Source organism: Phacochoerus africanus, chromosome 5 (assembly GCF_016906955.1).
Source record: "Phacochoerus africanus isolate WHEZ1 chromosome 5, ROS_Pafr_v1, whole genome shotgun sequence".
Lineage (NCBI taxonomy): Eukaryota > Metazoa > Chordata > Mammalia > Artiodactyla > Suidae > Phacochoerus > Phacochoerus africanus.
In genome coordinates, this window is record NC_062548.1 from 96,483,153 (window position 1) to 96,510,855 (window position 27,703).

The following is a 27,703-nucleotide window of genomic DNA, read 5'->3' on the forward strand; positions in this document are numbered from 1 at the left end:
GAGGACAGAGGAGAAGGGGAAAAAGCACTCATGTGGGCTATGAAGCTTCATGGGAAACAAGAATTTGAGCTGCATCTTTGAAGTTAAAGACCATGAGCACAAGAAGCTCGGTGGCTCCATCAGAAGATGAGGTTTTCACAGGAGAACCACAGGACTGTGCAGCAGGGTATATCAACACACCCCGAAGGAAAAGTACTGATGTGATTTCACTAATGTAGGACTCAGCACTCTGCTAGGAATAATGTGACTATGTTCTAGTGCAGATCTGCTATTGAACTGCCATATGGTTTCAAGGAAGTCATTTCACTTTTCCTAATTTAAGATTCTTCATCTAAAGTGAGGGGTTGGACCAAACCATTTGCAAGCAGCCCTTTTACTCTGATTCCTTAAGTCTCATACAGTAAGTACTTAAAGGAGTAGTCGAATAACAATCAAAAATATCTGGATGTATTTTTAAGGAGTGTTCTAAAATTTTCTCTCTTTTTTTCCTTTTTTTTTCTTTTTTTTTTCTTTTTTTTTTTTTTCCTTTTTAGGGCCACACCTGCAGCATATGGAATTTTCCAGGTTAGGGGTTGAATAGGAGCTGTAGCTGCCAGCCTATGAGACAGCAACACTGCATCAGCCACATCCAAAACCTCCGCTGTAGCATGCGCTGGATCCTTAACCCACTGAGTGGAGCCAGGGGTCAAACCCCCATCCTTATGGATACTTGTCAGATTCTTAACCCACTGAGCCACAACAGGAACTCCAAAATTTTCTGATGTAAAACTTAACATATTGGATGCCCATCTACACCGACTTCATATTTCAGTTAACACTGATGTCTTGGCTTCCTCTAGGTAAATGAATGCTAAAGACAAGAGGCTGATAAATGAAGGCATATCCAATAGTGAAGTTATCAAATAAAATAATGCTTTTGAAAGTCCAAAGATTTAAAGTCATTTGTAAAAGGGAAAGCCATTTTATTTCCTTCCAAGATAAAAGCAAGTTTATTATAATTACCGAGTGACTTTGAAAAGAATACGGGAATTCTGAAGTCTCTGTTCAATGTAGAACAAGGTCTTATGTAATAAATACAAAAACATCCAGGTTCTTTTCAATCTAAATAAGGTCATGTTTCCCCCTCCAATTTCCATAAGTTCATTAGGTAAAAAAAATCTTTCACTATCCCTAGTTTCTTTGTCTCTTCCTCTGATTTGGTAGTGTTTTAAAATTCAGAGTGTGTAGCTCTAGCAATAAATTAATCGTCTGTGAAAGATGGATGGATGTTTGTAGCTTTCTTAAATCAATAATATAGATGGCTTTTCTAAACAATTAGAGGGAAGTGAATAAAAATATTTGACTTCTGCCATTCTGGGCAGAAGAGGTAAAGGCTCCGACAAGATGAGCAAAGACCCCACCTAGGCTTTGAGGACTCCAGATTGATGCTAGATTTCTCTCTGGCTCTTGTCTTCCTCTAACCCCACTCAGCCTGTGGACTTCAGAAGGAGGTCCTGCTCTGGTAACCATCTGTGCAAGCTCTTAAAAAGCAAGGTAAGGTGGTGGAAGCTAGAGCTGTAATTAGCTTTAGGCAATACCTGTCTTTAAAAGGAGAGTGTGTCAACTGAACCATATTTTCTATTCACCTCGGGAGCTTGCTATTTAAAGGAAGCTTTCATCAAATCCTGCTGTAAAACAAAGTACTCTTTGATAATGCAAATGTCTTGAAATGGATAGGCCTTTATAGGCAATGATACCTATATCTTGGGTTTCCTTGATGGGAGACACAGGGCCCTCCTGACCCTGACACTCTGGAGCTAACATTATTTTGAGGATTGTTAACAAGCCAGGGAGCTGGACAAACTGGCTTATCTCAAGGTCATCTGTGTTATTAAACTTAGAATTGAGAAAAAGAAGAGAACCCCAAGCCCCACCCTTGAGTACTCAAGAGACATTAGGAACAATCAAATGGGATCAGATAGTGTGGCATCAGCTTCTTCAAGGTGTCTGGGTTTACCTGAATGCTACTTGTTAATCTGTTCATCTGCTGCTGGGCTCTGACAGAAGGTGAGCTGATGGATGCCTTAGCAGTTGGGATTGGTTGGGAAGGGGATTGAATTAGGGGCGCAAGTAAAAGAGCTGATGGGAAGGAGCTCTGAAAGTGGGATGGCATTGACCAGTCACTGGATGTGGGCTGACCAGGAGAGAAGACCTAGTGTTGGGTGAGGTGGCAATCACAGGCTGAAGGTAATTCCAGGAGAGCAATCCAGCTGAGATCTTCAGTTGCCCACACTCCCAACAACAGGGGGAAAGAGTACCTCAGTCCTAAAGGGTGGTTTTGGCAGCCCACCAGAGCATCCATTAGAGGAACTAACCCAATTGCACTGGGCAGCCCCAGCACAGATCTCCATCTGTGCCGGGGGGCCCACTTTTCAAAGTCAGAACCAAGCCTGGAGGAACACTACATTGGTCCTAACCAGGCAGCAATAGCAACTGTTCTGGGTCAGCAGCATCTTCTAAAAGGCAAAATCTCAGGGATCAGGATCAGGTGACTGACAAGAAGGGAGAGGCTCCACTCCTAGACGGACTCTGGGGAGACCAGGAAGGCTACAGGATAAGGAATCAAGGCCAAAAAAAAAATACCAATATGGGGAGGGGGTGAGTGCAACTCAAGGTATTTCAGGTACACTCCTGTCCTCCAAACATTGTTAGCTTTAGTGTAAATAATGCAGAAAGACATAGAACTTCACCGGGGTCATGACCAATTACAAGAGCCCAAAACTAGAGTCCTTACTTCCAATCCTGAGGAGTAGAGACTGCTTCCACATCAACTGTAACTCATAACTGGAAGGTGTGGGAGACCTGCAGATGGGATTCCCGAGTCAATGGAATTTCCAAAACTGATGAAACTAAGGCAGCCTTTGTCATTGAATCTAAGTATTTGTTTCAATATCTCCGGCAAAGGCACTTGGGCAAGGTGGGATCTGACAATAATCCAGGTATCATCTGTGTTGGATCATCCATTAATTTAAAAATCAAAATTTAAAACTGTACAAGGGACTGAGAAATGCAATAAATATAAACAGCTGCATGGTTCCACACCATATACTTCCACAGTCATCTCACTCACTACTCTAGAGGCAGAGAGAGCTCTCCACTCTGCACGTTTAGCCTCACATTTGCCCAGTAAACTCGGTTCTTTATTATTCATCTGAGAGGCACAGTCTGGGAGTGTCGCTCTGATTTTCCTTTGTTTCATGCATAGCTTTCATTCCCTTTGTTGACCCTAGACAGCAGAGCTGCTGGACTGTCCTTGCCTTTGGCCCCCTTTTTCCCAGTTCTTGGCTGCTGCTCTTTATCTTTATTAAATAGACCTTTCCATAAGAGCACCTAAAATCCACAAAATTCTTGACATACATGTAGACCTAACTTTCAAAAAAGGAAAGGATGAAAAGAAGGAAGGAGGGAGGGAAAGGAAGGAGGGGGAATTCAATACATCAAAATGAAACTTTTCTTTTTTGTCTTTCTTCCTTTTAGGGCCACACCCGCAGCATACAGAGGTTCCCAGGCTAGGGGTCTCATTGGAGCTGTTGCTGCCAGCCTTCACCAGAGCCACAGCAACACCAGATCTGAGCTGCATCTGAGACCTACACCACAGCTCACAGCAACACCAGATACTTAACCCACTGAGCGAGGCCAGGGATCAAACCCACAACCTCATGGTTCCTAGTCAGATTCGTTTCTGCTGAGCCAGGACAGGAACTCCAAAATGAAACTTTTTTTTTTCATTTGTCTCTCAGGTTCAGAGTTAAGTTGATCATACTTCTTCCTTCAAGTTACAATATCACTAGGCCATTCAAAGTCCCCCTGGTTTTATTTATTTTATCCCATTCTCCTACTTCCTTTCAACTAATTATAGGCAATCATCCTAATGCATGTTTATATATTTTCTAAGTCCAATGTTTGGTGTGCATGTATTTTAATTCTGCAAGTAGTATTATATATACATCATTAATTTCTTAGTTGTTTCTCTTAACATCTTGATTCTAATATCCACACATGCAGCTCTGTGTGCCTTTAGACCTTTGCTTCTAACTGCTGATCTATTAGGTGGGTATGTTCTGTCCACATTTTACCTCTCCATCACTCAGTGCTTGATACTCAGGTTGCCTCCAACACCCCCTGATGCCATAACGCTATGAAGAAAATCCTTGCGCAAGTTCTCTTAAGTGTCAGTGTGAGAATTTCTCTGGAATGTATACAGAAGCAGAACTGCAGGGTTATTGGGACAGTTGTTCACATGGCTGAGAGTTTCTGCCTCCGTGGAAAGAATCATAGAAGCATCATCAGAGAAAATATCACCTTCAAAGGGAGTACATTCAAATGGTTTTTAACAAATCACCTGGCCAAGTGAACAAACATTTAAATACAGGAGACAGACTTCTGAATACTTAGGAGCTGCTGCCAATTGAAAACAAGTTGGAAAGAAAGATATGACATCTCTAAAATAAAAATACAAGTCAGTGGGAAAACCAGTTTGGGATTCCTAAGACCACATTCTCCACATCACTTCATGAGAATGCTTCTGTGAAAAGCTTGGTGCACCTGCCTCACCCCACCTCTCTCCCCATTCTCTGACCCCAAGGCCTCTTTCTTTCTCCAGCCACAGCCACAAAGCTACCTGCTGTTTGCCCAGTGGCTCTATTATGGTAGGAACTCTATTTTTACTTTCATCACTGCTGCCTTTCCTACTCTGCAGCATCAACATCAACTCTGCAAAACTTCATCTTGCACAAGGGCTGTTCTGTAGTCACTGGGGACAGCCAGTGCATGATCTACAGCTTCTCTCACTTCTGTCCAACCTTTGCTCCTCATCCCTCATCCCTATTCCAGTCAGAAACTCAGGCACTCCTCCTGGTCAAATCTGAACCAAACTGTTCTCCTGGGAGCCACACTGTGCTCCCTTCTGGAAGAGGAGGCTGCCTGCTGAGTGGCTCCAGCTTCTGGGCTCTATTTGCATGAATAAACAGCTCTGAAGGGTTCAGTTGAAGCTTTTATGTAAACACTCTCCAAAATATGTTCTGCACTGCATTATCCTCAGCAATAAAGATTCTGGAATCAGAATTTGGCTGTCAGTTTTATTGATGCTGCATGGGGTACAGTACAATACAGCTTTCTCTTCTGGAAATTTATTGACTTGGCAGTGCAGAGATCAATAAAACTGTGTTTTTAATCAGTAAGCCAAGCAGACATGATTCCAGAAGAAATATAGGAAGCAAACATGCCATCAGAAGAAGATTTCTCCCCCTACTATCCCCGTTCTTCTCGGATGCCCTGTTAAATAAGTTTGGGTGTTGAATGATGTGCTGGTGGAACAGTCTTCAGGAATAAAATCGGAGGACCAAGTTTGGATTTCTTGCTCTAGGTTGTATCAGCTCTAAGAGACTGCTGAGTGAGAGCATTTTTCTAACATGAAATTTCTTTACATTAGCCCCTTGAGAGGAACTGCTGGAAAGCTGCTCTGCAGGAGGAACAGCAAGAGTATGACATGCCTCCTCTCAAGAGAAGCAAGGTTCCAGTCTGTCCCTTCACCTTGCTAATTGAGGGAGAGTGGGTGACCTGGCACATATCTGAAGGAAATGATCTAGATCTAGATATATATCTACATCTATATAGAAATATAGATATGTACACACAATGGAATATGTATATGGAATATATATATATATATACACACACAATATATCTATTCTAATATAAACTATTCCATAAACAATGGAATAGTTTTAAGACATAAAAAGAAGGAAATCTTGCCATTTGCAACAACATGGGTGATGCTGGAGGGCATTATGCTAAGTGAAATAAGCCTGACAAAGATAAATATTATATAGTAACACTTATATGTGGAATCTAGAAGGAAAAAAAGACCAATTTCATAGAAATAGAGAATAGAATGGTGATCACCAGGAGCTGGGGGGAGGGGGAGGAGACACAGGTCAAAGGGTACAAACCTTTGGTTGTAAGAAGAGTAAGTTCAAGGATCCAATTACAGCATGGTGGCTATGGTTAAGAATACGGTCTTGTACGTTTGAAAGTTGCTGAGTAGACTGCGAGCACTCTCACCACACACACAAAAAGAAAGTTAACTGTGTGTTAATTACCTTGATCTTGGTAACCACTGTATAATGTATGTAGATACCATATCATCACTTTGACATTTTAAATATGCACAATTATATCTGTCAATTATTCCTCAATAAAGTTTGGGGGAAGAAAAAAAAAGGGAGAGACTGGGTTAGGAATCACATACATTTCAGCGCAATATCCCACAGTGGAAAGAACATCTGGACTTAGGTGGCTTGGTCATGATACCTTGCTCAGGCTACTTATCTCTTACGATTCAGTTTCTTCTTCTATCAAAGGGGAATACCCACCTCCCCCCACTGTGGAGTGGATAAAACAAGGTTACAGGTGAGTGTGCACAGTTCGCACAGCATGGTATACCAGTAGCAGGTCCCTCCTTGGACATTATGACATCTCACTGAGGAGAGGGAGGAGGTGTCCTTTCCACACAGCTAAGACATCTCTGCTGCAGAGACACGTGAAAAGCAAGGCAGCATCTCCCACCCTCATCCCCTATATTCTCGATATTTACTTTCCTCCTGAAATGTCCTGGTCCACTCCGCTACCCTCTCACAGTCCTTATGCCAAATCCTTAAATCCCTGTAGATGCTTGATTAATACTGGTTGGCTGTTTATTTCTGCCTCGCGGATGCTTTCCCCTGAGTTATCTTCTCCCTGGGTTCCTCTGGCCCTTGTACATCATTCTATTCTAGTTTTATCATTGCTGAGTAATCACTCTTTTCTCAACTTTTATGTAATGCATAACTTTTATCTCAATTCAAGAACACTTAGATTGTTCCTCTCATTGTAAGTTAGGGCCTGAATGAATCTCTACAGATGTTTCCCTAAAATGGCATGAGATGCCCATTTGATTTAACCCTAGGAGCAAAGTGGTCTGGTTGGAATAATATTAAAATAGGCTGCCTGGGGAAGATGGTATAGATGGAAACAGGAGCTTGCTCTTTGTGAATCTTCCTTTCTCCTGCCTGCCTGGTTTTCAGTTGTATTTTCACCATCTATCTCTCCAGTCTACCCAAGATAGCTTCTTTTCTATCCTCCCAACCAAGGCTATAAGGCCACTCTAGAACTATGTGTTAACTATTTACTCGGTGCCAAGTTCTATACTTTACACAGATTATCTTGATTAATCATCATCATAACAACCCTGTGAAATAGGAAATGTTATTTCCATTTTGCAGATAAAGAAACTAAAACATAAGACTTAAATAACATGCTCAGGGTCCTACAGCCAGGTAGTGGGAAAGTGGGTGTGTCTTAACCCCAAAGTTCACTGTCTTAACCACAAAATGACATACTGTTTGATAAAGACTGAGAATGAGTCATGGCAAAACTCTACTTAAAAGAGACACATGCACCCGCACGTTCACTGCAGCACTATTCACAATAGCCAAGACATGGAAACAACCCAAATGTCCATCGACAGATGATTGGATTCGGAAGAGGTGGTATGTATATATACACAATGGAATACTACTCAGCCATAAAAAAGAATGACATAATGCCATTTGCAGCAACATGGATGGAACTAGAGACTCTCATATTGAGTGAAATGAGCCAGAAAGACAAAGACAAATACCATATGATATCACTTATAACTGGAATCTAATATCCAGCACAAATGAACATCTCCTCAGAAAAGAAAATCATGGACTTGGAGAAGAGACTTGTGGCTGCCTGATGGGAGGGGGAGGGAGTGGGAGGGATCGGGAGCTTGGGCTTATCAGACACAACTTAGAATAGATCGACAAGGAGATCCTGCTGAATAGCATTGAGAACTTTGTCTAGATACTCATGTTGCAACAGAAGAAAGGGTGGGGAAAAAAATGTAATTGTAATGTATACATGTAAGGATAACTTGATCCCCTTGCTGTACAGTGGGGAAAAAAAAAAAAGAATGAGTCATGGCACATGTCTTTATTTATGTAAGTTAGAATTTTCAACCTGAATCCAGTTGTTGAGGAACTCTGTGGTAACACACACACACACACACACACACACACGCACATGCACACGCACACATCTTATTCATGAACTTAAAAGGCATTCAATCTTAAATCTTAAACTCTTGGCTTTCCTTTTTTCTTTTCTAGATCACTCACCTATCTCCCTATCAAAGTAATCCCATCTCAAGCTTTCAGAGGACTTAATGAGGTCGTAAAAATGTAAGTAAGATACTGCATATCAAAAGACATTTATAATTGGAAAAAAAATTTTCTCAGAGCACACATAGTTGAAAGGGGATAATTCTGCTAGGAAAGAAATTATGTTTAAGAAACCCTAGTATTTTTATCTGTAAAGTACAAATAATATCCAGGGACCTTTGAAGAAAAGGTATGATTTTCAAGAGTCATTAAAAATAGATAATTAACCCTGTTTCAATGAACTGAATGCATTTTGATAAGTGATGATAAACTACTCAAGTAGAAGAGGAGAGAGATTCCAATCATAAAAGCTCTCCTTCTGCAGCAGCAGCCATTCCCTCGGGTCACATTTTTAGATAACACCCCCCATCGAAGAAAATGTGTTGAAAGTTTATTGACCATAGGGAAATTATCTTTGTATCTAAAATATAAGTGTATGACAAAACACAGTTTTTATAGCCACATTCATGAAAAGCATTTATCAGAAGCATAAAGCAGCCTAATAATACAATGTGATTTCTATTTTTTTTAATTATTTATTATTATTTTTTTCCCACTGTACAGCAAGGGGGTCAGGTTATCCTTACATGTATACATTACAATTACATTTTTCCCCCAGCAATGTGATTTCTTATCTGTATCAGGTATAACTTCAATCCTGTGTCCCTGGGTCAGCTTCTAGGTCATAAGCCCCCGACGCACACACACTTGCAGAGGCATCCCAGCATTCTCTTTAATGCCAGTCTGAGTCAAAGACCTCAGATGTCATTTAGTTCCCAGAGAGCATCTTTAATCTTAACAATCCTCTGGGCTTTGGAAGCAGATTTGCATCTCTAAAGAAGATGCTACCTCATCAGTCTTAGCTCCTTAGGGAACCTCTGACTGCTCTTTAGGGTATCAGCAAGGAATGAGGATATTAAAAATAATTCCTCAAGAATTAGTGCATATTACAGGAAATTCATTGCAGGTTACAGAAATCTTAGTTTGCTTAAGCCTCACCCTTACTGTTCTGCTCTCCAGTTTACATGTTGAGTTTCAATAACTTTTAATGCATTAAGACCTTCCAGTGAGAAAAGCAGCCACAGTTAAATAAGCAAACTGTGAGGAATAAGGTGAATCAGGAACTGTCCATCACTATGTTGTTCATAAAAGACCATAACTTCCTTAGGCTCAACCTTTCTGTAGACTGAAACTCTCAAGTCTATAGCCTTCAGTGAATGTTAATCTTAGAATCTGAGACTTTTTTTCTTTGCTAGCAGCAAATGGTAGCCTATGTTGGGATTTTAGGGTAGTGTTGACATTACCTACACGCTTCAGGGGAAGCCATATATGGCAAAGCTGGTTCCTTTACTTTTGTGTCTTCTTTTAAGAAATCAACTCATTCATTCATTTATTCTCATACCCAATGTGCCAGGCCATATGAAGCTACCAGGGACTCAGAAATGAATAGGACATACTCCTTGTCTTCAGTCTGCTAACAAAGTGAGGAAAATGGTCAAAGAAATAGACCATTACAACTCAAGAAGGACACTACATGCAGGAGGTGACCACTTTGCAACTGCTTCCGAACAGGATTTGGGGAGAAGGACAAAGAGTTAAGAAACAATGAATCCTGAACCAGAGTAAAACCTCATTAGAGTGATGGAGGTAGAAACCCAGACATTCCGGTCCTGATCCTGAATCCTCTTAGAAGCACTATTTGCCTCTCCTCTCAGAGCTTTAATGTCCAAAGCTGTAAAGCGAGGAGATCTGATTAGATTTTCTCAAAGGGTGTGTCCACTTCTAACAATCTGTGATTCTGAGTCATAAATAAATAAGAAAAAACCCTGTCACATCAACAGGAATACTGAAACGTGCATTTCTACTGCATCTGGATTGCAGGTGCCTGTTGGTGCTCCTACAAGGGGGTGTTAGCACTTTATGATGTGAGGACAATTTAAGTATCTCTGTCCTTTTTTTTTTTTTTTAAGGAAACACCGGAGCCACCAGTTGTTGGGGTCATGCACACTGCTTATTATCATGCAGATACAGTCATTTCTTTCATGTTTCATCTTCTTTTTTTTTTTTTTCTCTCTCTCTCTCCCCTAGTGAAATCTCTCAGAGTGATTCCCTGGAAAAGATAGAAGCTAATGCCTTTGACAACCTCCTCAATTTGTCTGAAATGTAAGCATCAGCTAACAGATAGTTTATTGCTGTACACTATTACCCTCGCTGGCTGGAGCCCTCTCAGTATTTGTATTCAAGCCTCCACTGCTAGGAATCCAAGAGGAAAAGACTACAGCAATTACTAGGTCTGGGCAGGCACTAATTTCTTTCACTGCAGTGGCCTGAAGGTTGCCATGGTGACAACTGCTTCTCCCTGGGAGCTGTATAAACTCTGAAACATCACAACACAAAATTGGAAATTAAAATTGACATTGTGGAGTCCTGCCAAGGAGCTCTTACCTTATGGAAGGGAGGGTATGGGGAAATTGGGGTGGTGGGAAAATTTGGAAAGGAGCATAGAGATCATGAATTAGCTCATTTGAGACTGTCTGGGCATATTTTTTTATTTAGTAAATGGTTCTTGGAAATCTAGCAGGTAAAAATGTTTGGCATGTGTACACTGGATTTTTTGTTATTATTGTAATGGTTTTGAACTGATTCTTAAAAATAATCCTTTCCAAATTATCATTTTCTTCCAATTTACCAAAAAAAAGGGGGGGATGGGAGAAGACTGGCTCTAGAGATTCAGTTTTCAAATGATAAACTTGTGGCCCAGTGAGGTTAACTGACTTGACTGATGTCACACACACAAGTCAGTGCCAGAGTTGGGACCAGAAATCAGGTCCTGGGCTCCTAAACATGGCTTCTTACTGTTGACTTGATTGGTCCAAACCTGAGCTTCTACAAACTACATCTGCATAGGAGTTTCAAAAGTTAAGGAAGGGGGAAGGATGTTAGCAACAAACATATTTTGAGCACTGGTGCTTGGCCTTTATTTCCTCTAGGTTTTGTCATCTGACCCTCATAGCTGCCCTGCAGAGTGGGGTAATTATCCCTTTTGTACAGGAAGGAATGGAGGTTCAGAGTGTCCATTGGAACTTGGCCAATATGGCACTTTAGACAATGGCAGAGCTGGAATTCAACCCAGCCTGCCACTCTTCAGAGCATGTGCCTTTCCCACTTTACCACAAGGCTTCCCTATAAATGGTTCAATTAGCAATTATCTAAAGAGAATACTTAAGTGATAAGTATGTGGGTATACCTGTTCAACCAAGAGTCAAGTGCTACTGGAATACAAAGGAGGTAAAATATAAATCTCCCCCAGAAGATGACAGTGCAGCCAGGGAGGTAAGAAACTCACCTAACAGTTATGGGAAATCCAAAATAATGGTACTTAAGTGTGAAAGGTATAGTCTAGACTTGGCTGTGAAGAAGAATTTCATAGGGAGTAGGGGGTGGGGGTGGGGAGAGGTCATTTCCATTACAGATGACAGTCCTATTCCAGACCTGGAAATCTGAAAAGCTGCAGTTTTAATGGACTTCCCAAGCAATGCTGATGCAGAGCAGCTTAAGAAAAATAAGGCTGCTCATAATGGAAAGCAACATTTATTAATAGATTAAGAATCATTTTATCAATACAGAAAGAAAAACAAAGTGCTCTAAGGGAAAGTTTATGGATTTTCCCAGGGAAAGCCCTGAGACTAGAATGTCAGCTCCCCACAGGCTCTCTTTGCTTTGTTCACAACTGTATCCCCAGCACCTTGAACAATGCCTGGCACATATAGATGCTCATTAAATGTTTGTTGATGAATAAGTGGATGGATGAGTGGTCTAAAGTCAGATCCCAAATGATTTTTAAGAAATATAAGTTCTTTCCATCCTACCTACATAATGCCCATGGCCCATGATTGCTTGACTCAGTCGCTGTAAAAAATAATTACAACAAACCATCACTCACCTCTCAAGAATCAAACTGACATAAAGGATGGAAACAGACACCAATGGTGGGTAAGTGCAGCAAGGTGGAATGTGGACTAGACTTGTAGTCAGAAAAACCAGGTTTACCTCAAAGTTCTGCTACTTCTCAGCTCTGACTAGAGACAAATCATTCAACCTCCTGATTTCATCAACTATCATAATCATTATTAACACTGGTAGAGAACTTACTGTAAACCAGACACACATTTACTGCTCAAAAACCACCCTATGATGAAACCAAGCTTTTAATGATGTATCCAAGATCATACAATTAATAAAACCAGCAGGTAAAACCAAGCTGACTCCAGAGTTTGTACACCTAACCACATTTTCTCTATGGAATAAAAGTAATTATCATTTCCTTCAGTGGTTCTTGCATGGCTTAAAAAAGCCAAAGGCATTTATTGAATTTTACTGAATCCAGAGATAGACAGAAACCAGCAAATAAGGCTGCTCCTCAAAGGGTCAAAGTCACTGGCAAACTAGGGAGAAGGCCAATGACACCACTGTGGTAGCGTGGCTGTACTTTCACACTCTGCAGAGCTCTGCCTTGTACACTGTCTCTAGCTATTCTATTACTCACTACCTACCAACCTGTGAGATAAGAAGAGTGCTATTATTATTCTAATTGTACAGAAGAGAACACTAGCTCAGCAAAGTTAGGAGGCTGGGCATGATCACACAACCAATTATCTTACAGAATGGGCATAAAAATCCCCCAATCCAAGGCCCTAGCCTCTGCCCTGGGCTATTCCAAAGACTAAATGCCCATCTGGATAACTGGTCAGTGTGGCTGTAAGCCCAGGATGAAGAAGTCCACTCTGCCTACAAGGGCAAGGAGCCAATTTGCTCATTTCTCTTGGAAGTGGAATCTTCCATCATCCCCCAGTGTGCTGGCTCCATTGGGGGCAGGACCTACCTGGCCAGGCCATGGTGGTTCTTCCTCAGGGGTGCAAGGGAGAATGGAGCAGAATCCCAGCTATGATGCTTATCCCTATCTCAGCAACACACTGACAGCAGAACTTCTGGAAATAGCCAACTGGCTCTCCCCATTCTGTTTCCAATCCCAGGGCCTCAGGAGCACCTCTCAAGCACGGGAGGGTCACTTGGTTTTGTTGATTTTGTCATTTTCAGCCAGCATCCTCTGGTGACCATGGTCTTGTGCATTCCAAGTGAAACACATCTATTATCTCTTTTTCTATTTGTCTTTACAGACTGATCCAGAATACCAAAAACCTGGTGTATATTGAGCCTGGAGCATTTACAAATCTACCTCGGTTAAAATACCTGTGAGGAATTTTCCTTTTTAAGCAACTGGGGTGGGGGGATGGGAACATGGGTACCTGAGGAAAATCTAAACAATTAAAAGGTTTGGAAGAATTTTTAAACCACATATTTAACATTATTTACATGACTGTCTTCAGCTTTCTGATCAAAATTTAATCAGCATTTCTCATTAGCTACCATGCTGGGTGCTTTCAAATACATGTAAATGGGTCCCAAAATTTTCTCCATCCCAATCATCCAAGAAGAATATCAACCCTTTACAGTGATTTTCAAAGTGATGGTAGAAATGGGGCAGGGAAGCCAGGACACTTTAAAAGGGGTAAATTGGAATCTTTATGGTGAGGTGCTGGTATAGACAGAACACAGGTAAAAGTAGAGAGGCAATTCTGATTTGCGCCCCCATCCCTGGTTGAAAATTACTGATCTCCTTTTTCTCATGTGTTCATTCACTCAGTGAAAATTTTTAAGCTATTGCTTTGAGATAGGCACTGTACAATATAAATGTACATTATTTTCTATTTCCCATTAAAATTTTACTTTCCCATTAAAGCTTATGAAGTCCACTAGTTAGAGTAAGCTGAGTACCACAGTAGCCCAACAAATTCATTGCCTTGCCAGCAAAACTAGGATTCCTGAAACTTGATACAATCTATAAATGCATCACTATGGATCCTCTCACATATCAAGTAATCACTTTTTCACACAGAAAAAGAAATGAACATTTAACCCTCTAACATAAATGTCCTATCTCTCTTCTTCCTAATGAATTAAATTTCATAAAAACTCTAGAGGATGCAAGGTCCACAACCACTATCACCTCAAAAAAAAAGGGGGAGAAACATCTTCTCTCCAGTGTTCCACATCATCCAAGCAGTCAGCCCTGGGGAGTGTAGCTCCACTGACAACTCTAGCGCTGGATGATGATGCCTAACCTATATGTTACCTTTTCCAGTCCTCCAAGGGGTCTTCAGGGTATATAGTGCCACATCAACCACTTTGGAAAAACATAAGAAAATCCCAGAACCAAATCTGACCATTGCAGCCCCTTATTATCCAAGAAACACTGTCTTTATTAAATAGTATTTTTACCCCTAAAAAGCAATACTGCCCCGACCCCAATAGATATTGCAGTCCAAGCCCACACTGCCTTCACCAGCCACAGACAGGGCAAGGATTCCATGTGATCTGGGCTAACGGGTAGGGAGGAGAATGAGGGTGAGCCAAGAGAGAAACACGGCTTCCTTTCATTATCACCAGAGTGCCAGGCAGTTCATTTCAGTTGTCCAGATTCCATAAGTGGTGAATTCAAAACTCAGTTGGGGGCGGCCCAGAGGCCTTGACCCCTCTCAACAAATCCTGATCTTGAAAAATTAAATATTCTTCAATTTAACCTATCACTGAAGCCTCTCTCTCCTTTGAAAACTAAGTAAAAGGTGGGAGGGAAAAAAGAGGAGCCTTAAGTAGCTCCAATAACCAAAAGAATGTTTAATGATCCCAGTGAGACCCAAGGAAGAACCCTCTGCATCGCAAGGCAGCTCAATAAAGGGAGATATTTTAATAACGAGGAATATGGATTTCTCACATGGAGATTAATCTTCCTGAAGTATTTGAGTTAAAACCTGTTCTAAAGTAGAAGGATGCTTTCTAGAATCATCAAGAGCATGGAATAAGTCAATTACCAAAAGGAAATCAAATGTAATACAATAGAAAAATGTAATTGGGGCAATAGGGAAAAGACAGGCTGGAAATACAAACGTAAACAAAAAAAGACCTAAAAATCTGGCCCCATCCCCTCGATCTCGAAGTAGGAGTCATTACAGCAATTTCTCCCACAGTGTTGGGGGCTTTTAAATTCTGATAATCTTCAACAGCTTGAAGTTTTACTGATAAAGCCAAACTCCATATTTTAAAATTTAATGTGAAAGCAGTATCTGCAAAGTACCTTTCTACTGTTTTTAATCTTTATTCCTTAATAACAATCACTTTTGCTCACTCTGCCCACATCCCCACCCCACCCCAAATCACAGGAGCATCTGCAATACAGGCATCCGAAAGCTTCCAGATGTTACGAAGATCTTCTCCTCTGAATTTAATTTCATTCTGTAAGTACCAGACTGATTGCTATGCATAACTGTTTCCTATTTGCAGCTGAAATTTAGAAAGTAAATATTTCTCATTTCATTCCTCAAGGGAAATTTGTGATAACTTACACATAACCACCGTACCAGCAAATGCTTTCCAAGGGATGAATAACGAATCCATAACACTGTGAGTAAACCCAAGATTCACGCTGTGCCATACAGCTCCTGCTATTCTCACCTCTAGCTTGAGGTGGCCCTTGTCTTTTACCATGTTCATAACTCACTGGTGACATTCTTCTTGACCTAAAATGCCATGGGTGAGAGGAGCTACATGGGATGGCAGCTAAGTCATATGTTCACATGACAACCAACCCACCAAGTTTAAAATTAATCAAATGGGCCCTGAGGATTTACACTGACTGAATTTCCAACTGATGAGATTGTTCACTACATCAACGGACTACTTTGAACCTGAGAAGAGACCGCCTGGAGGGCAGTGGATGCCCTGGTTAAAAGGGAGCACAGCAATTTCCAGTTTCAACTGAGGAGAGTTTGGAAGGATATTCTCCAAGTAGGTAGAGTAGTTGATCAATGGACCCTGTTCTCTCTTTCTCTAATTTTTTACCTTCACCTTGGAACCTGCTCACTTTGTTTCTATGTTTCTAAACAACACCATCTATGCCCATTCCCACAGCATTTAATACATGAAAATAATGCCTTTTTATTAGGCAGATGCTTAGCAGGTTACCAGGCTCACAGGCCTACCCCTTCTGTGCTCTTTCCTAAGGCCTTACTACTAAAAGTATGATCCATGGACAGGCATCTACAGCATCTTCAGAGAGCTTGTTAGAAATGCAGACTCTCTGGACCACCCCAGACCTACTAATTCAAACTCTGCATTTTCATAAGATTCCAAGTGATTCATATGCATGTTAAAGTTCGAGAGGCATCACACTAAGATAACCCAATTTATTCTCTTCACTGTATACCTGCCTTTCTGTCCCAGAACTCCTGCCATCTTCACACAGACACCTTCCTTTGCCCCACCATTCATAGGTAGCAGCCTGGGCACCACATCACATTTATATCCAAAGCCCAATGACCAATATTCAATTCTGCTCCCCATATCCACATCCCTCTCACTCGTTCTGCTTTGGTTACAGCCCACGGCAGGATCACGACGAGGCAATAAATGAGCTTAAATGCCCTTAAAGAAAGAAAGAGAGAGCATGCACTGGATGACCCTAAAGAGAGGAGGCAGTTGTGAAACAAGAGAAGAGACCATCTCAGAGGACTCTCTTTTATATAATGGATTCTAGAAATCAGTATCAACAGTACACTAAAGTTGAATAGTACTTTTATTTTGTGTAGGTATAATTCAACATGTTACAAACATGTTGTAACATTATCATGTTACAAAGATGTGGCCAATGAAGCCACCTCTCACAGTGATACAATCAAAAGAATATAAAGTGGCAACCAAAAATAGTTTCAAGATAACTTCAAATTCTTTCCTTGCAACTTTTGAAGGAAAGGAGACTAGATCTAGAAAAACTTCTCTATAGTCTTTCTATTCCTCCACTGCCCTCATGTACTATTTCCTCACATACCATAGCTCTTCCAGCTGTTTATAAAGTATTTATGACTCATCATTGCATACGGACCAGGAACTATTCATTTATCATGTCCTCTATCAGAAAGAGGGCAATAATAGGGCAAACACTGAGTGGGGAGGCATCACACATCTTAGGATTTGGGGTCTTTCCACATCTTTAGTAAGGACACAGAAGACATATAAGATCTGTGTCTTTGAGAAGCTCATAATCTCAATAGGGGGAAAACATTGAAATAATGAAAAAATAATACAAGCCAATACATATTTCCTCTAAGAGTATGTGGCACACAGAAATGGGAAGTCTTGGAGAAGTCCTCTTGGGCTGGAGAAGTTATAGAGGCTGCATGGTGGAGCTGAGACTTGCATTAGACCTTGCAGAATCTGTAATATGGTGTGAGTAAATGTGATAATAGTGGCTAATATTTATATAGCACTTATTAAATGCTGGCACTGTCTCAAAGTACTTTTTAACTCACTGAAGTCTTGCAACAGTCTTATGAGGTAGGGACTATCAGCCCCATTTTTATATAAGGAAACTAAGGCACTGAGAAGTTAAGTAATTTGCTCAAGGTCAAGACTTAGATCCAGACAGTCTCAGCTCCAGCGTCATGGTCTTAACCATTATGTGGTACCACACACTGAGAAAGTGGAAGTGAGTATTCCAAATGAACATGAGCAAAAACATGCCTATGGGAAGGAGGAAAACAGGATGAGGCATACTCAGTGGGAGTGAACATCCTGCTTAAGAAGTGGGAAATACATTTAGATAAATGGCGGAGGTGGAGGAGACACTGGATTGAAGAGTCTCAAATGCAATAAGGGATAAGAGGCAAAAGGCTTATAATTAACTCTGAAAAGAGTATTCAGAAGAAACCATTCAGTAAAGTAGCCTTTATTCAAAGATCCCAAATATCTAAGACTCCCTTTGATTTGACCTAAATCTAAAAATAATCAGGAACCAATAGGTACTCCTCCCAGATGGGAGTGGTCTAAAATAAGAATGAAAAAGCAGAAGATGTGGAAGAAGATCAACAAGAAAATGCATGTTGAGATAAGCCTTAGAGGTCTATGAGCTCCAAAGATGGGGCCACACCACCAAACCCAAGGAGCAATCAAAGACATCTCACACACAACATTTCAGCATTTGTACACAAGAGCTGCACAGCGTTTTTTATTAGGGGTCATTAACTTATGTTAGTTATGATTTTAAGAAGAATAGTGCCTATCAGCAAGGCGTAATTGCCCCACCTCTGAAGTTAATGAGGATTGCAACTCCAACTCTCCCAGAGAGCCCATGGGGGCATTGTGCTTCCATCCTCCCTCACTCTCGGTCCTTCATCTGGAAAGGAGTGATTAGTCATTTGCTTGGCACTTGTTCTCAGCTGAATGGGCCCTTCTGTAAGTGATGGAGTGTGTGGAGCACCCTGCTGGAAAAGGGTATTACATTTAAAGAGGAAAGCCTTATTTCCTCAGCTATAAAGTTCAACTCTCTAATTAGACAATAATTAAAGCAACCCTTCTCTTTTCATTATGAGAAGTTTTTGAGATTTTGCTTTTTGTGGAAACTTTCCTACCCTCCCCCAACCCAGATCTTTACCAACTGTGAGCTCATTTAATGAAAACAAAACACTTCAAATACTTCACTTGATGCTGGAGAAGCTCAGTGGGGCTAATGCTAAAACTATGCATTATGCTCTTATGTCCCTTTATAGTCACTTTGGCTTTTTCATTAAATCTCCTCAAGAGGCTACCTTGAAATGTCCCTCCCTGAGTGAGCAGGATTTGGCTGCACCACCTTTATAATATTCTAGATGACTGGTCATTTCAGTCTCAAAAAGGAGACAACCTTGATTCACATCTGAACTCCAGATAGAGAAGGAAAGGTCATAGCAATTAATTCTCTAAGACCCTCCAGAGAAGGGATGTCTGGCAAAGGATGACAAGAGCCCAGGCTGCACCTGTGATGAGCCACAGGGGAAAGACTGCTGGGCACTGAAGTAGAAAGCCTGGGTTCTAGTCTTGCCTCTGAGTCTAAGCAGCCTTAGTCAAGTCCTACCATCTCAACATGCCTCTATCTCTGTCTTACAAATGGGATTTTTAATACCTCCTTCAAATTCAATTCAGTTACATTGTGTCAACTACATTGTACCACCACAATTAATGCTAATATTTAGCAAGTCAGTAATTTTAGACCATCATGAAAACATCATGTCTCATCATCTTTTTTTAAATATTTTTATTTTGAAACTTTTAACTGACAAATGGAAAGAACAGCACTATGAACACTCCTATACACCTTTCCTAGATCCACCTACTTTTAACAGGTTGCCACACCCAGTCCATCTCTATGGAATATGTCAAAACATCCAACACCTGTTCCCTTTTGTCATATCATCCAAAAGAATTTTATGATCCTTCCTTCCTACCTAAATACTTCAGCAGATACCTCCCTAAACAGAAACATTCTACCTAACTACAACACCATTACATATAAAAAAATCAAAATGAATTTAATGACATCATACAACCTATAGTCTATATTCAAATGAAAATGTCTTCCATAGGGAGTTCCCACTGTGGCGCAGAGGAAATGAATCCCACTAATATCCATAAGGATGCAGGTTTGATCCCTAGCCTTACAATGTTAAGGATCTGGCGTTGCTGTGAGCTGTGGTGTAGATCTCAGATGCGGCTCAAACCCCGTGTTGCTGTGGCCCTGGCTTAGGCTGGCAGCTGTAGCTCCTATTCGACCCAAGCCTAGGAACCTCCATATGCCACAAATGAGGTCCTAAAGAGAAAAAAAAAAAAGAAAATAATATCTTCTATAGATTTTTTTAAAACTCCAAATGGGAATCAAAGTTCATACATTGCGTTTTGCTGTTATGTCCCTTAGTCCTCCTAACCTCACCTCCCATCCCTGTCCCCCACTCCCTCCAGGACTGCCCCCACCTTCCTCTGTTCTTTATGACGCTAGTTCCTTTGAAGGGCCAAAGCCAGTTGTATGGACTCATGGCACTGTATTGTCATGATTAGATTCAGGTCCACATTTCTGCAAGAACACTGCACAGCTTATGTTATAGGTCTCCCACCGCATCAAACCAAGAGACATCTCATGTCACTCCTTGGCCATTTGGTTAGGGTGGCGGCTGCCAGACCTCTGCACTGTAAGAGCATATTTTTCCCTTTGTCATAAGTACCAAACTATGGTGGGATACTTTGGGTCTGTGTGACTATCCAGTTGGTCAAGAATCATTTTTTTTTTACTTTTTGTCTTTTTGCCATTTTCTTGGGCCGCTCCCGTGGCATATAGAGGGTCCTAGACTAGGGGTCTAATCAGAGCTATAGCCACCATCCTATGCCAGAGCCACAGCAACACGGGATCCAAGCCGTGTCTTCAATCTACACCACAGCTTACGGCAACACCAGATCCTTAACCCACTGAGCAAGGCCAGGGATTGAACCCGCAACCTCATGTTCTTAGTCGGATTCATTAATCACTGAGCCACAACGGGAACTCCATTGGCCAAGAATCTTTTACCCAGTAGTTCCAGCATCTGTTCATTATTCAGTTATTAGAGAGTTAAAAAATGGTAGTTTTAAATTCATCCTTCTGCTACACTTATTAGCCAGCACTCTTTTGTATAAAAGAGGTTTCCTTTTTTCTTTTTCCTCTCTTTCTCTCTTGCTCTAAGTGTCACTATGAAATGAATTTTTCAAAAATCTTATTCAGTAGATTATACACCATTATTGTCATCATTATTCTGGATGCCTGTCACCTTTTTATTATTGCATATGGTACGTTGGCATGAACTTGGCTGGGTGGAGGGATACATAAAAATTCACTACTGCTGAAAAGCAATAGGTGTGCCCATATCAAGGAGAAGAATCCCTTGCTAGAGAGACTGTGAGCCCCACATAAATGGGGAACTTCTGATAACTTCCAAAACCAAGGTCAAGGCAGCATATACTTGTGACCAGTGACAGCTATCCACACCACCACTGTCAGGGCATCCACTAAAGTGTCTTCATACATAAGGAATTATTCAGACATAAAGGGACTTCAGCAAAGTACTGCATGGAGAACAAAGGGGTGATTTGGGGATCCCTCTTCTTTAGGACGGTGCAGTCGTTTGATTAAAATTTTGCTTATAGACTTATTACCACAGGGCATATTTTCTAAAACAGTGTACTTTCCCTTTCCATAAAAAATGTTACTGATTCTACAAGGCCTAATTCAAGCTCCACCATGCATCCTCTCTGACTTCTCCAGCCCAAGATGACTTCTCATTTCCATGTACCGCACATACTCACAGTGGATGTCTATTGGCTTGTAATATTCTTCCATTATTTCATGTTTTCCCCCATTGAGATTATGAGCCTCTCAAGAATATGGCTCTTCCATGTCTTTTGTGTCCTCAACATATACATGGGAAGACCCCAAATCCTAAGGCATGCATTAGGAACCCCCCCATTCAGTGGGGTCAGTTTTTTGAGACCCCGAGGATATGTAAACCTAAATTAGGCTTTCTTCTTTGAAATCATCCAAAAAACTAAATGGCTACATGATCCAAGTGGGAACTATGGCAGAATGCCTAATATTGCTAATATAACCCCAGAAATTCTTTTAGAGCCCCAGGAATATTTGGAGTTTGTACTAAGGCAGCCTTCAGAATTAGAGTGTCATCTGTGATTAAGTTCTAAAGCCTGAATCTTATTTTGAATAAAAAGGTGTCATTCTCTCTGAATCACAATTTCTGACACTTGAATAGAGAACCTAGACAATGCTTTAAAGTAAGATGCTGCTATTGTAAGAGAAGAAAGAAAAAAATTATTTCTATGCCTGTGACAGCATCCTCAAGGCAAAGGAAGCCCTCCTCACTTAATTCTGACACCATGATGTTTTGGAAAAAAGCTCTCTGAAGTGACTCTCCAGATGTTTTAAAGGGCATTTAAAGCATTGTGCAGGCCTGACAGCATGAGGTTTCCCACTCACATCTGTAATTCCTCCAAAGTAAAGAAGCCACTCTTTTAATCAAAACACGGCAGCACATTCTATTGTATGTGACTGTTAGGAACAGAGCCAAAGAGCAGCAGCTGAAAAGGAAATGGTGAGCCATATTCTTTGGAAAGTTGGGAGAAACAGAACCCAGACAATTAAATAGAAAATTAAAGACACGAAAAATGTCCAAATACAAAAATGTCAATGGTGCCAGCACAGACCAATGGCAGGCCCCTGGAGAATGAGTACCTTTGGGGTGGTTCAGGCCACTGAACTGCCCTGCTCCATCCAGTGAAGCCACCAACCTCAGAAGAGGAAAATGCCAGTTTAATTAAACAGGCCACTGCATTTCATGACATCCCATCCAGAGGATGGAAATGGACATGTTTCCCCCTGTTCTGATCAGAGAGCTGGAAGCCACTGTTAAATATAGTAATAATAATAATCACAGGAGCAATATCATAAGCATTTACTTTGCTCCAGAACCTATTTCTAAGTGCTTTAATGTATGTTTACTGTACTAATCCTTACAACAGCCTTTTGAGATTAAGATTATTATTATCATCCCTATTTTCAGATTAGGAAATCGAGACACAGAGTTTAAGTAACTAGACCAAAGTAACTCAGTAGCAGAGCTGGGATTCAAGCCCAAGCAACTGGGCTCAGGGCTTGCGGACTTAACTGCAAGGCTGCACTTAGAGCAATGGCAGTAAAAGTTCCACCAAGAATAGCAAGCCTAGAATGCCAATAAGTATCAAAAGTAAGATCCAGGTATCACATAGCAGTGATGGGGATGGACATCCAGGCAAATGACGGTATCTTTGCTTTGCTTTTAAAAGCAGGGTAGGGGCTACTTTGTCTACATACGTAGCTCTACCACTAAGAAGGCAGAGAAAGCAGTAAGACTCTGGTTTTAATTCTTTCCATCAGATCATCTGACTTGTACTATGGAAATGGCGAGAGCTGCATCATCCTATGCTATACCCTAGAGCAAAGGGTCCCAAGAGGCATGCCCAGAGCTCACTGAGAGAGCTTGTTATCAAGGTGCATGTTCCTGGATACCACAGTCAAATTCTGATCCCACAGGTCCACAGTGCACCTGGTCAGTAGATGTGAGTCTGCACTTTTGGCAAGCAGCTCCAGATGATTCCGATTTGGTTCAATGGAGGAGAATGATTTGACAAACACTGGCCTAGACTTAGAAATCCAATTTCAAAGAAATTCAGAGAAAAGATAGGCATGATTTCTCCGGGTCAAAGAGATTACCATAAAGGAATCCAATCCTCTAAATGACAAGAGACTGCCAAAGGATCATATTTCTAAGTGTAAAATAAAAGAGAGTATCAGGGGCATTGTGCTAAGGAGGCAAGAAGGTTGGGTGTAATTCTACAAGACAACAGGGATAAACCAAGGACCTAGCCCCGTGGATTCTACAATATAAATGGGGGAGGAAAACTATCGAAAAATGGCATCCAATAATCCATTACAGAACATAGTTAAGAGCTCATGCATGAAGAATTCCAGAAGAAGGCACATGAGAGCAGGGGAAGCCAGACAAAGCTCTTCCTCCCATAGAAGGGCAAGGTGACTGCTCCACGCAGCCTGCTGACGGGGCTCCTGCTAAGTAACAAGCGTTATATGAGATGGGGGGGTGTCCAAATGAATTATATACATGCTCCTGCTCTCTTTGAATTCAACTATTTTGTAATCTCTAAATTTTCTGAATTTCAGTGTTCAGAAATCATGCTTCAACATTGAGTCCCACCTATATTTATTTATACACTGGCCTGTCTTAGGTGTGCTGTGGGTGGTGGAAAGAGACCCCCACCATACACAAACATACACTACACAATACACATTACACACGTACACAAACATACACTACACAATACACATTACACACGTACACAAACATACACTACACAATACACATTACACACGTACACATTACACACAGACACATACAGTGAAATGAAACCCTATGCTTGTTTTATTTAACAAAGGCTAGAGAAATCTTGCAGATAGCAGCCACCTGGAGGAGCAGGCAGAGACTGTGTCTAAACTTTCTCAAGTCACACTCCCAGCCTGTCCCTGACATGGCCATGCAGCTGCCAGCATCCCCATAACGGGAAGCTAGCATCTTGGCAGATGCGGAAACTTAATTTTATCTCATACCACAGCCCTTTCTCACTTAAGTCTTACATCATTGTTCATGAAGAACTTAATACAAATATTTCTATTTGAGACTGTGGCTTTCAAACTTACTTGGCTATGATTCATAGCAAGAAATTCACCTTATACATATCCATTTGTCCATTTAATTCATTTAACATATATTTACTGCAATCCTCCCAGGGGCCAGGCATTGCTCTACATGCATGGGATTCTGCAATGAATCCCACGTGAAATCCTTACTCTCATGGAGCTTCCATTTTGCTGGGGGAGGTAGACCAAAACAAGTATAAAATAATCATGGGTCAGATGTTGATAAAGCAAATCAGAGAAGGGAGACAGAGAATGACAGAATGTTGGGGAGCAAAGGGGGGGTATTTTTAACAGGGCAGCCAGGAAAGGCCACACCAAGAATGTGATATCAAATATAGCTCCAGAGGAGGAGGAAGAGAGGCCCTGTGGGTATCTCAGGGAAGAAAAGCAAAAACAACCAGCAAAACGGATGTGCTAGAAGTAGCCCCAGTGAGAGTGTGTTTTGGCCTCATGTCTGCCTATTACAGACTTTAGATAAGTCGCTTTCTTCACATTTCTTTTTCTATTTCCTCCTTTGTAAAGTGAAGGGTGTCACTTCCTCCACTCCAAGTTCTTCTCCGGATCTAACACTTCCCAGCATCTGTGCTCTAAGTAGAGTCTCTTATGGCTTATTCTGGGCAGACATATACATGTGCAGACGCATGCATAAATATGTATTTATGTATATTATATGCACATATTTATGTCTATGTATGCTTACATGTATATAACATACAAAAATCGTGGAACAAAACTTCCTAAACAATACTACCCTGATTACATGCAACATACTCTGATAGTTTCATTTTGTTCTATTCCGTCCTATTTCATTTTTTAAAATGCTGATTGCATCCAACTCAATTGACTTTACTATCCACTCATGGGTCTTAAAGAACTGTTTAAAGACATTGAAATCTTCTAGGTTGTGGGGTAAAATATGGCATCAGCAAAAACTACCCATCCAAGAAAAAAGAAATGCTAACTCCGTATTTCCTCTGCCCTCAGCTATCAACAACGCAGAAAGCCCCTCTCTCCACAGAGGCCTGTAGAACCAGAGAGAAGACTTGAGTGTTAGACACCTCTAGCCTCAAATTCCAGTTGAGCCACTGTTCTCTTTGCCCTTAAGCAAGCTACGCAACAACACAAAGGCTTGGGTTTCTTAGAAATATAATGGAAACGATGAGGAGGATTAAATCATTAAAAATACATAGGATGTCTGATCAGTACCTAGTATTTAATAAACACTTAAATTAGTGGTGGTGCTGGTGGTTGGAGAAGGAGGCAAATTAGAGCAGGAAACAATCTTATCTCACCGGGCCTTGAGAATATAAAATGTTAGAGAAACAGAGCTAGATATTGTAAATGCCAGTAATTATCTCTGTAATAAATGTCACAGAAGGCAGAATGTGATTCCAAACTGTGTTTCTTTTGTTCCTAAAACCTCTCTCCTCCCTCTTCAGCAAACTATATGGAAATGGATTTGAAGAAATACAAAGTCATGCCTTCAATGGGACAACGCTGATTTCCCTGTAAGTATGTGCTCATTTCCCCAGCTCATGAATAAAAATGAAATATTATTCCGGCTACCAGATCACATTCAATCTTCAGCAACTAACTCAGGACAAAAATAAACTTTCAAGTGGCTGGTCCTCAGTGTTTCATGCATGTTACTAGGCAACTGGCTGGCTGGAAACCCCAGGGCACCCTGGTATCAAAGACAGATGCAGCCTGGATACACTGAAGTTGACAGTTTGCTGAAATATTCAACGCCCTATTTAGGCTCCTCCATCCTACAGCCTCCCTCTCTAGTCCTGTGGCTGTGGTGGATGGTCTATTCCAGGCAGCACAATTTCAGCGAAGAAATTCTTCCTCCTGGCCCCGTTGCAGAAAAATCGGATAACGCCATTTACCAGCCTAATCCGCCACAACTGGCCCACATAGAAGCCCCTCTCCCTACTGCTTGGGGGTGAGTAGGAGCTCAATTCCCACAACGTGAGGGAGCTCTGCATTTCCACCACACCCTAACCCAGCCCCCAGTATTAATAGCCTTCAGCTCTAGGGAAGCATCCCTACTGTTCCCTTGCAGTGTTCTCAATCTCTCTCTCTTCCTCTGGCTCCTCTTCTAAAAGAGTGGCTTATTCACAACGCCCCCAGGGCTGGGGCTGCTTGAACCGCATAACAGCTATGGGGGAAAGGTGACAATCACCCTAGGGCTGTGTATAATAAAAATAAAGAGCCTGTGAAACGCCCAACTAAGAGCAAAGTTAGGGAAAACAAACAAATGAAAAGGCTGTTATAATAAATAAGTCATTGGAGTTCCCGTCGTCGTGGCGCAGTGGTTAACGAATCTGACTAGGAAACATGAGGTTGCGGGTTCGGTCCCTGCCCTTGCTCAGTGGGTTAACGATCCGGCGTTGCCATGAGCTGTGGTGTAGGTTGCAGACGCGGCTCGGATCCCGTGTTGCTGTGGCTCTGGCGTAGGCCGGTGGCTACAGCTCCGATTCAACCCCTAGCCTGGGAACCTCCATATGCCGCGGGAGCGGCCCAAGAAATAGCAACAACAACAACAACAACAACAACAAAGACAAAAGACAAAAAATAAATAAATAAATAAATAAATAAATAAATAAATAAATAAATAAGTCATACGTATAAACCATGGTTTATACATATAAGACTAACATGGAGATTGTGAAAACAAAGAGGCCACCCTCAGACATTTTAATTCAGTGGATCTAGGGTATAGCCCGTGAATTGGAAATTTTAACAAGCTCCCAGGAGATGCTGATGCTGCCAGTCTGAAGTTGAAAGGAAAAATCTATACAATATTATTTTAACTATAAATATTAACCAAAGGAGTTCCCAGCTGGCCTAGCAGTTAAGGACTCAGCATTGTCAGTGCTGTGACTCAGGTGACTGTTGTGGCTCAGGTTTAATTTCTGACTTGGGAACTTCGCATGCCACCGGCAAAAAAAAAAAAAAAACTTTAACCAAAAATCCTAATATATTGATACCATCTTATATTGCTTGGTGGCTAAGAGAACAGATCTAATAGTCACTAACTGGGACTCAAACTCCAATCCCACTATTTATCACCTTGACCTTGAACCTATCTAAGCCACAGTGTTTTCATACATAAAATGGAGCTGCTCATAGGCTTGTTCTGAGGATGAAAAGATCTGTTTTGTATTCTCAGTAGTTAGCACATTGCCTGGCATAGAACAGGTACTCATTTATTATTACCTTACAT

General features: G+C 41.2%; 1 protein-coding gene across 2 annotated transcripts in view; it reads left to right on the top strand.

Annotated features, from left to right (window-relative positions):
* Positions 1 to 27,703, top strand: part of LHCGR (luteinizing hormone/choriogonadotropin receptor) — a 57,690-nt gene that overhangs the window by 11,167 nt on the left and 18,820 nt on the right. For both annotated transcript variants that reach the window (XM_047782110.1, XM_047782111.1), the window contains exons 2-7: positions 8,214 to 8,285; positions 10,353 to 10,427; positions 13,442 to 13,516; positions 15,542 to 15,616; positions 15,705 to 15,782; positions 25,914 to 25,982. In XM_047782110.1, the coding sequence (XP_047638066.1) occupies positions 8,214 to 8,285; positions 10,353 to 10,427; positions 13,442 to 13,516; positions 15,542 to 15,616; positions 15,705 to 15,782; positions 25,914 to 25,982 (444 nt within the window). The remainder of the gene's footprint in view (positions 1 to 8,213; positions 8,286 to 10,352; positions 10,428 to 13,441; positions 13,517 to 15,541; positions 15,617 to 15,704; positions 15,783 to 25,913; positions 25,983 to 27,703) is intronic.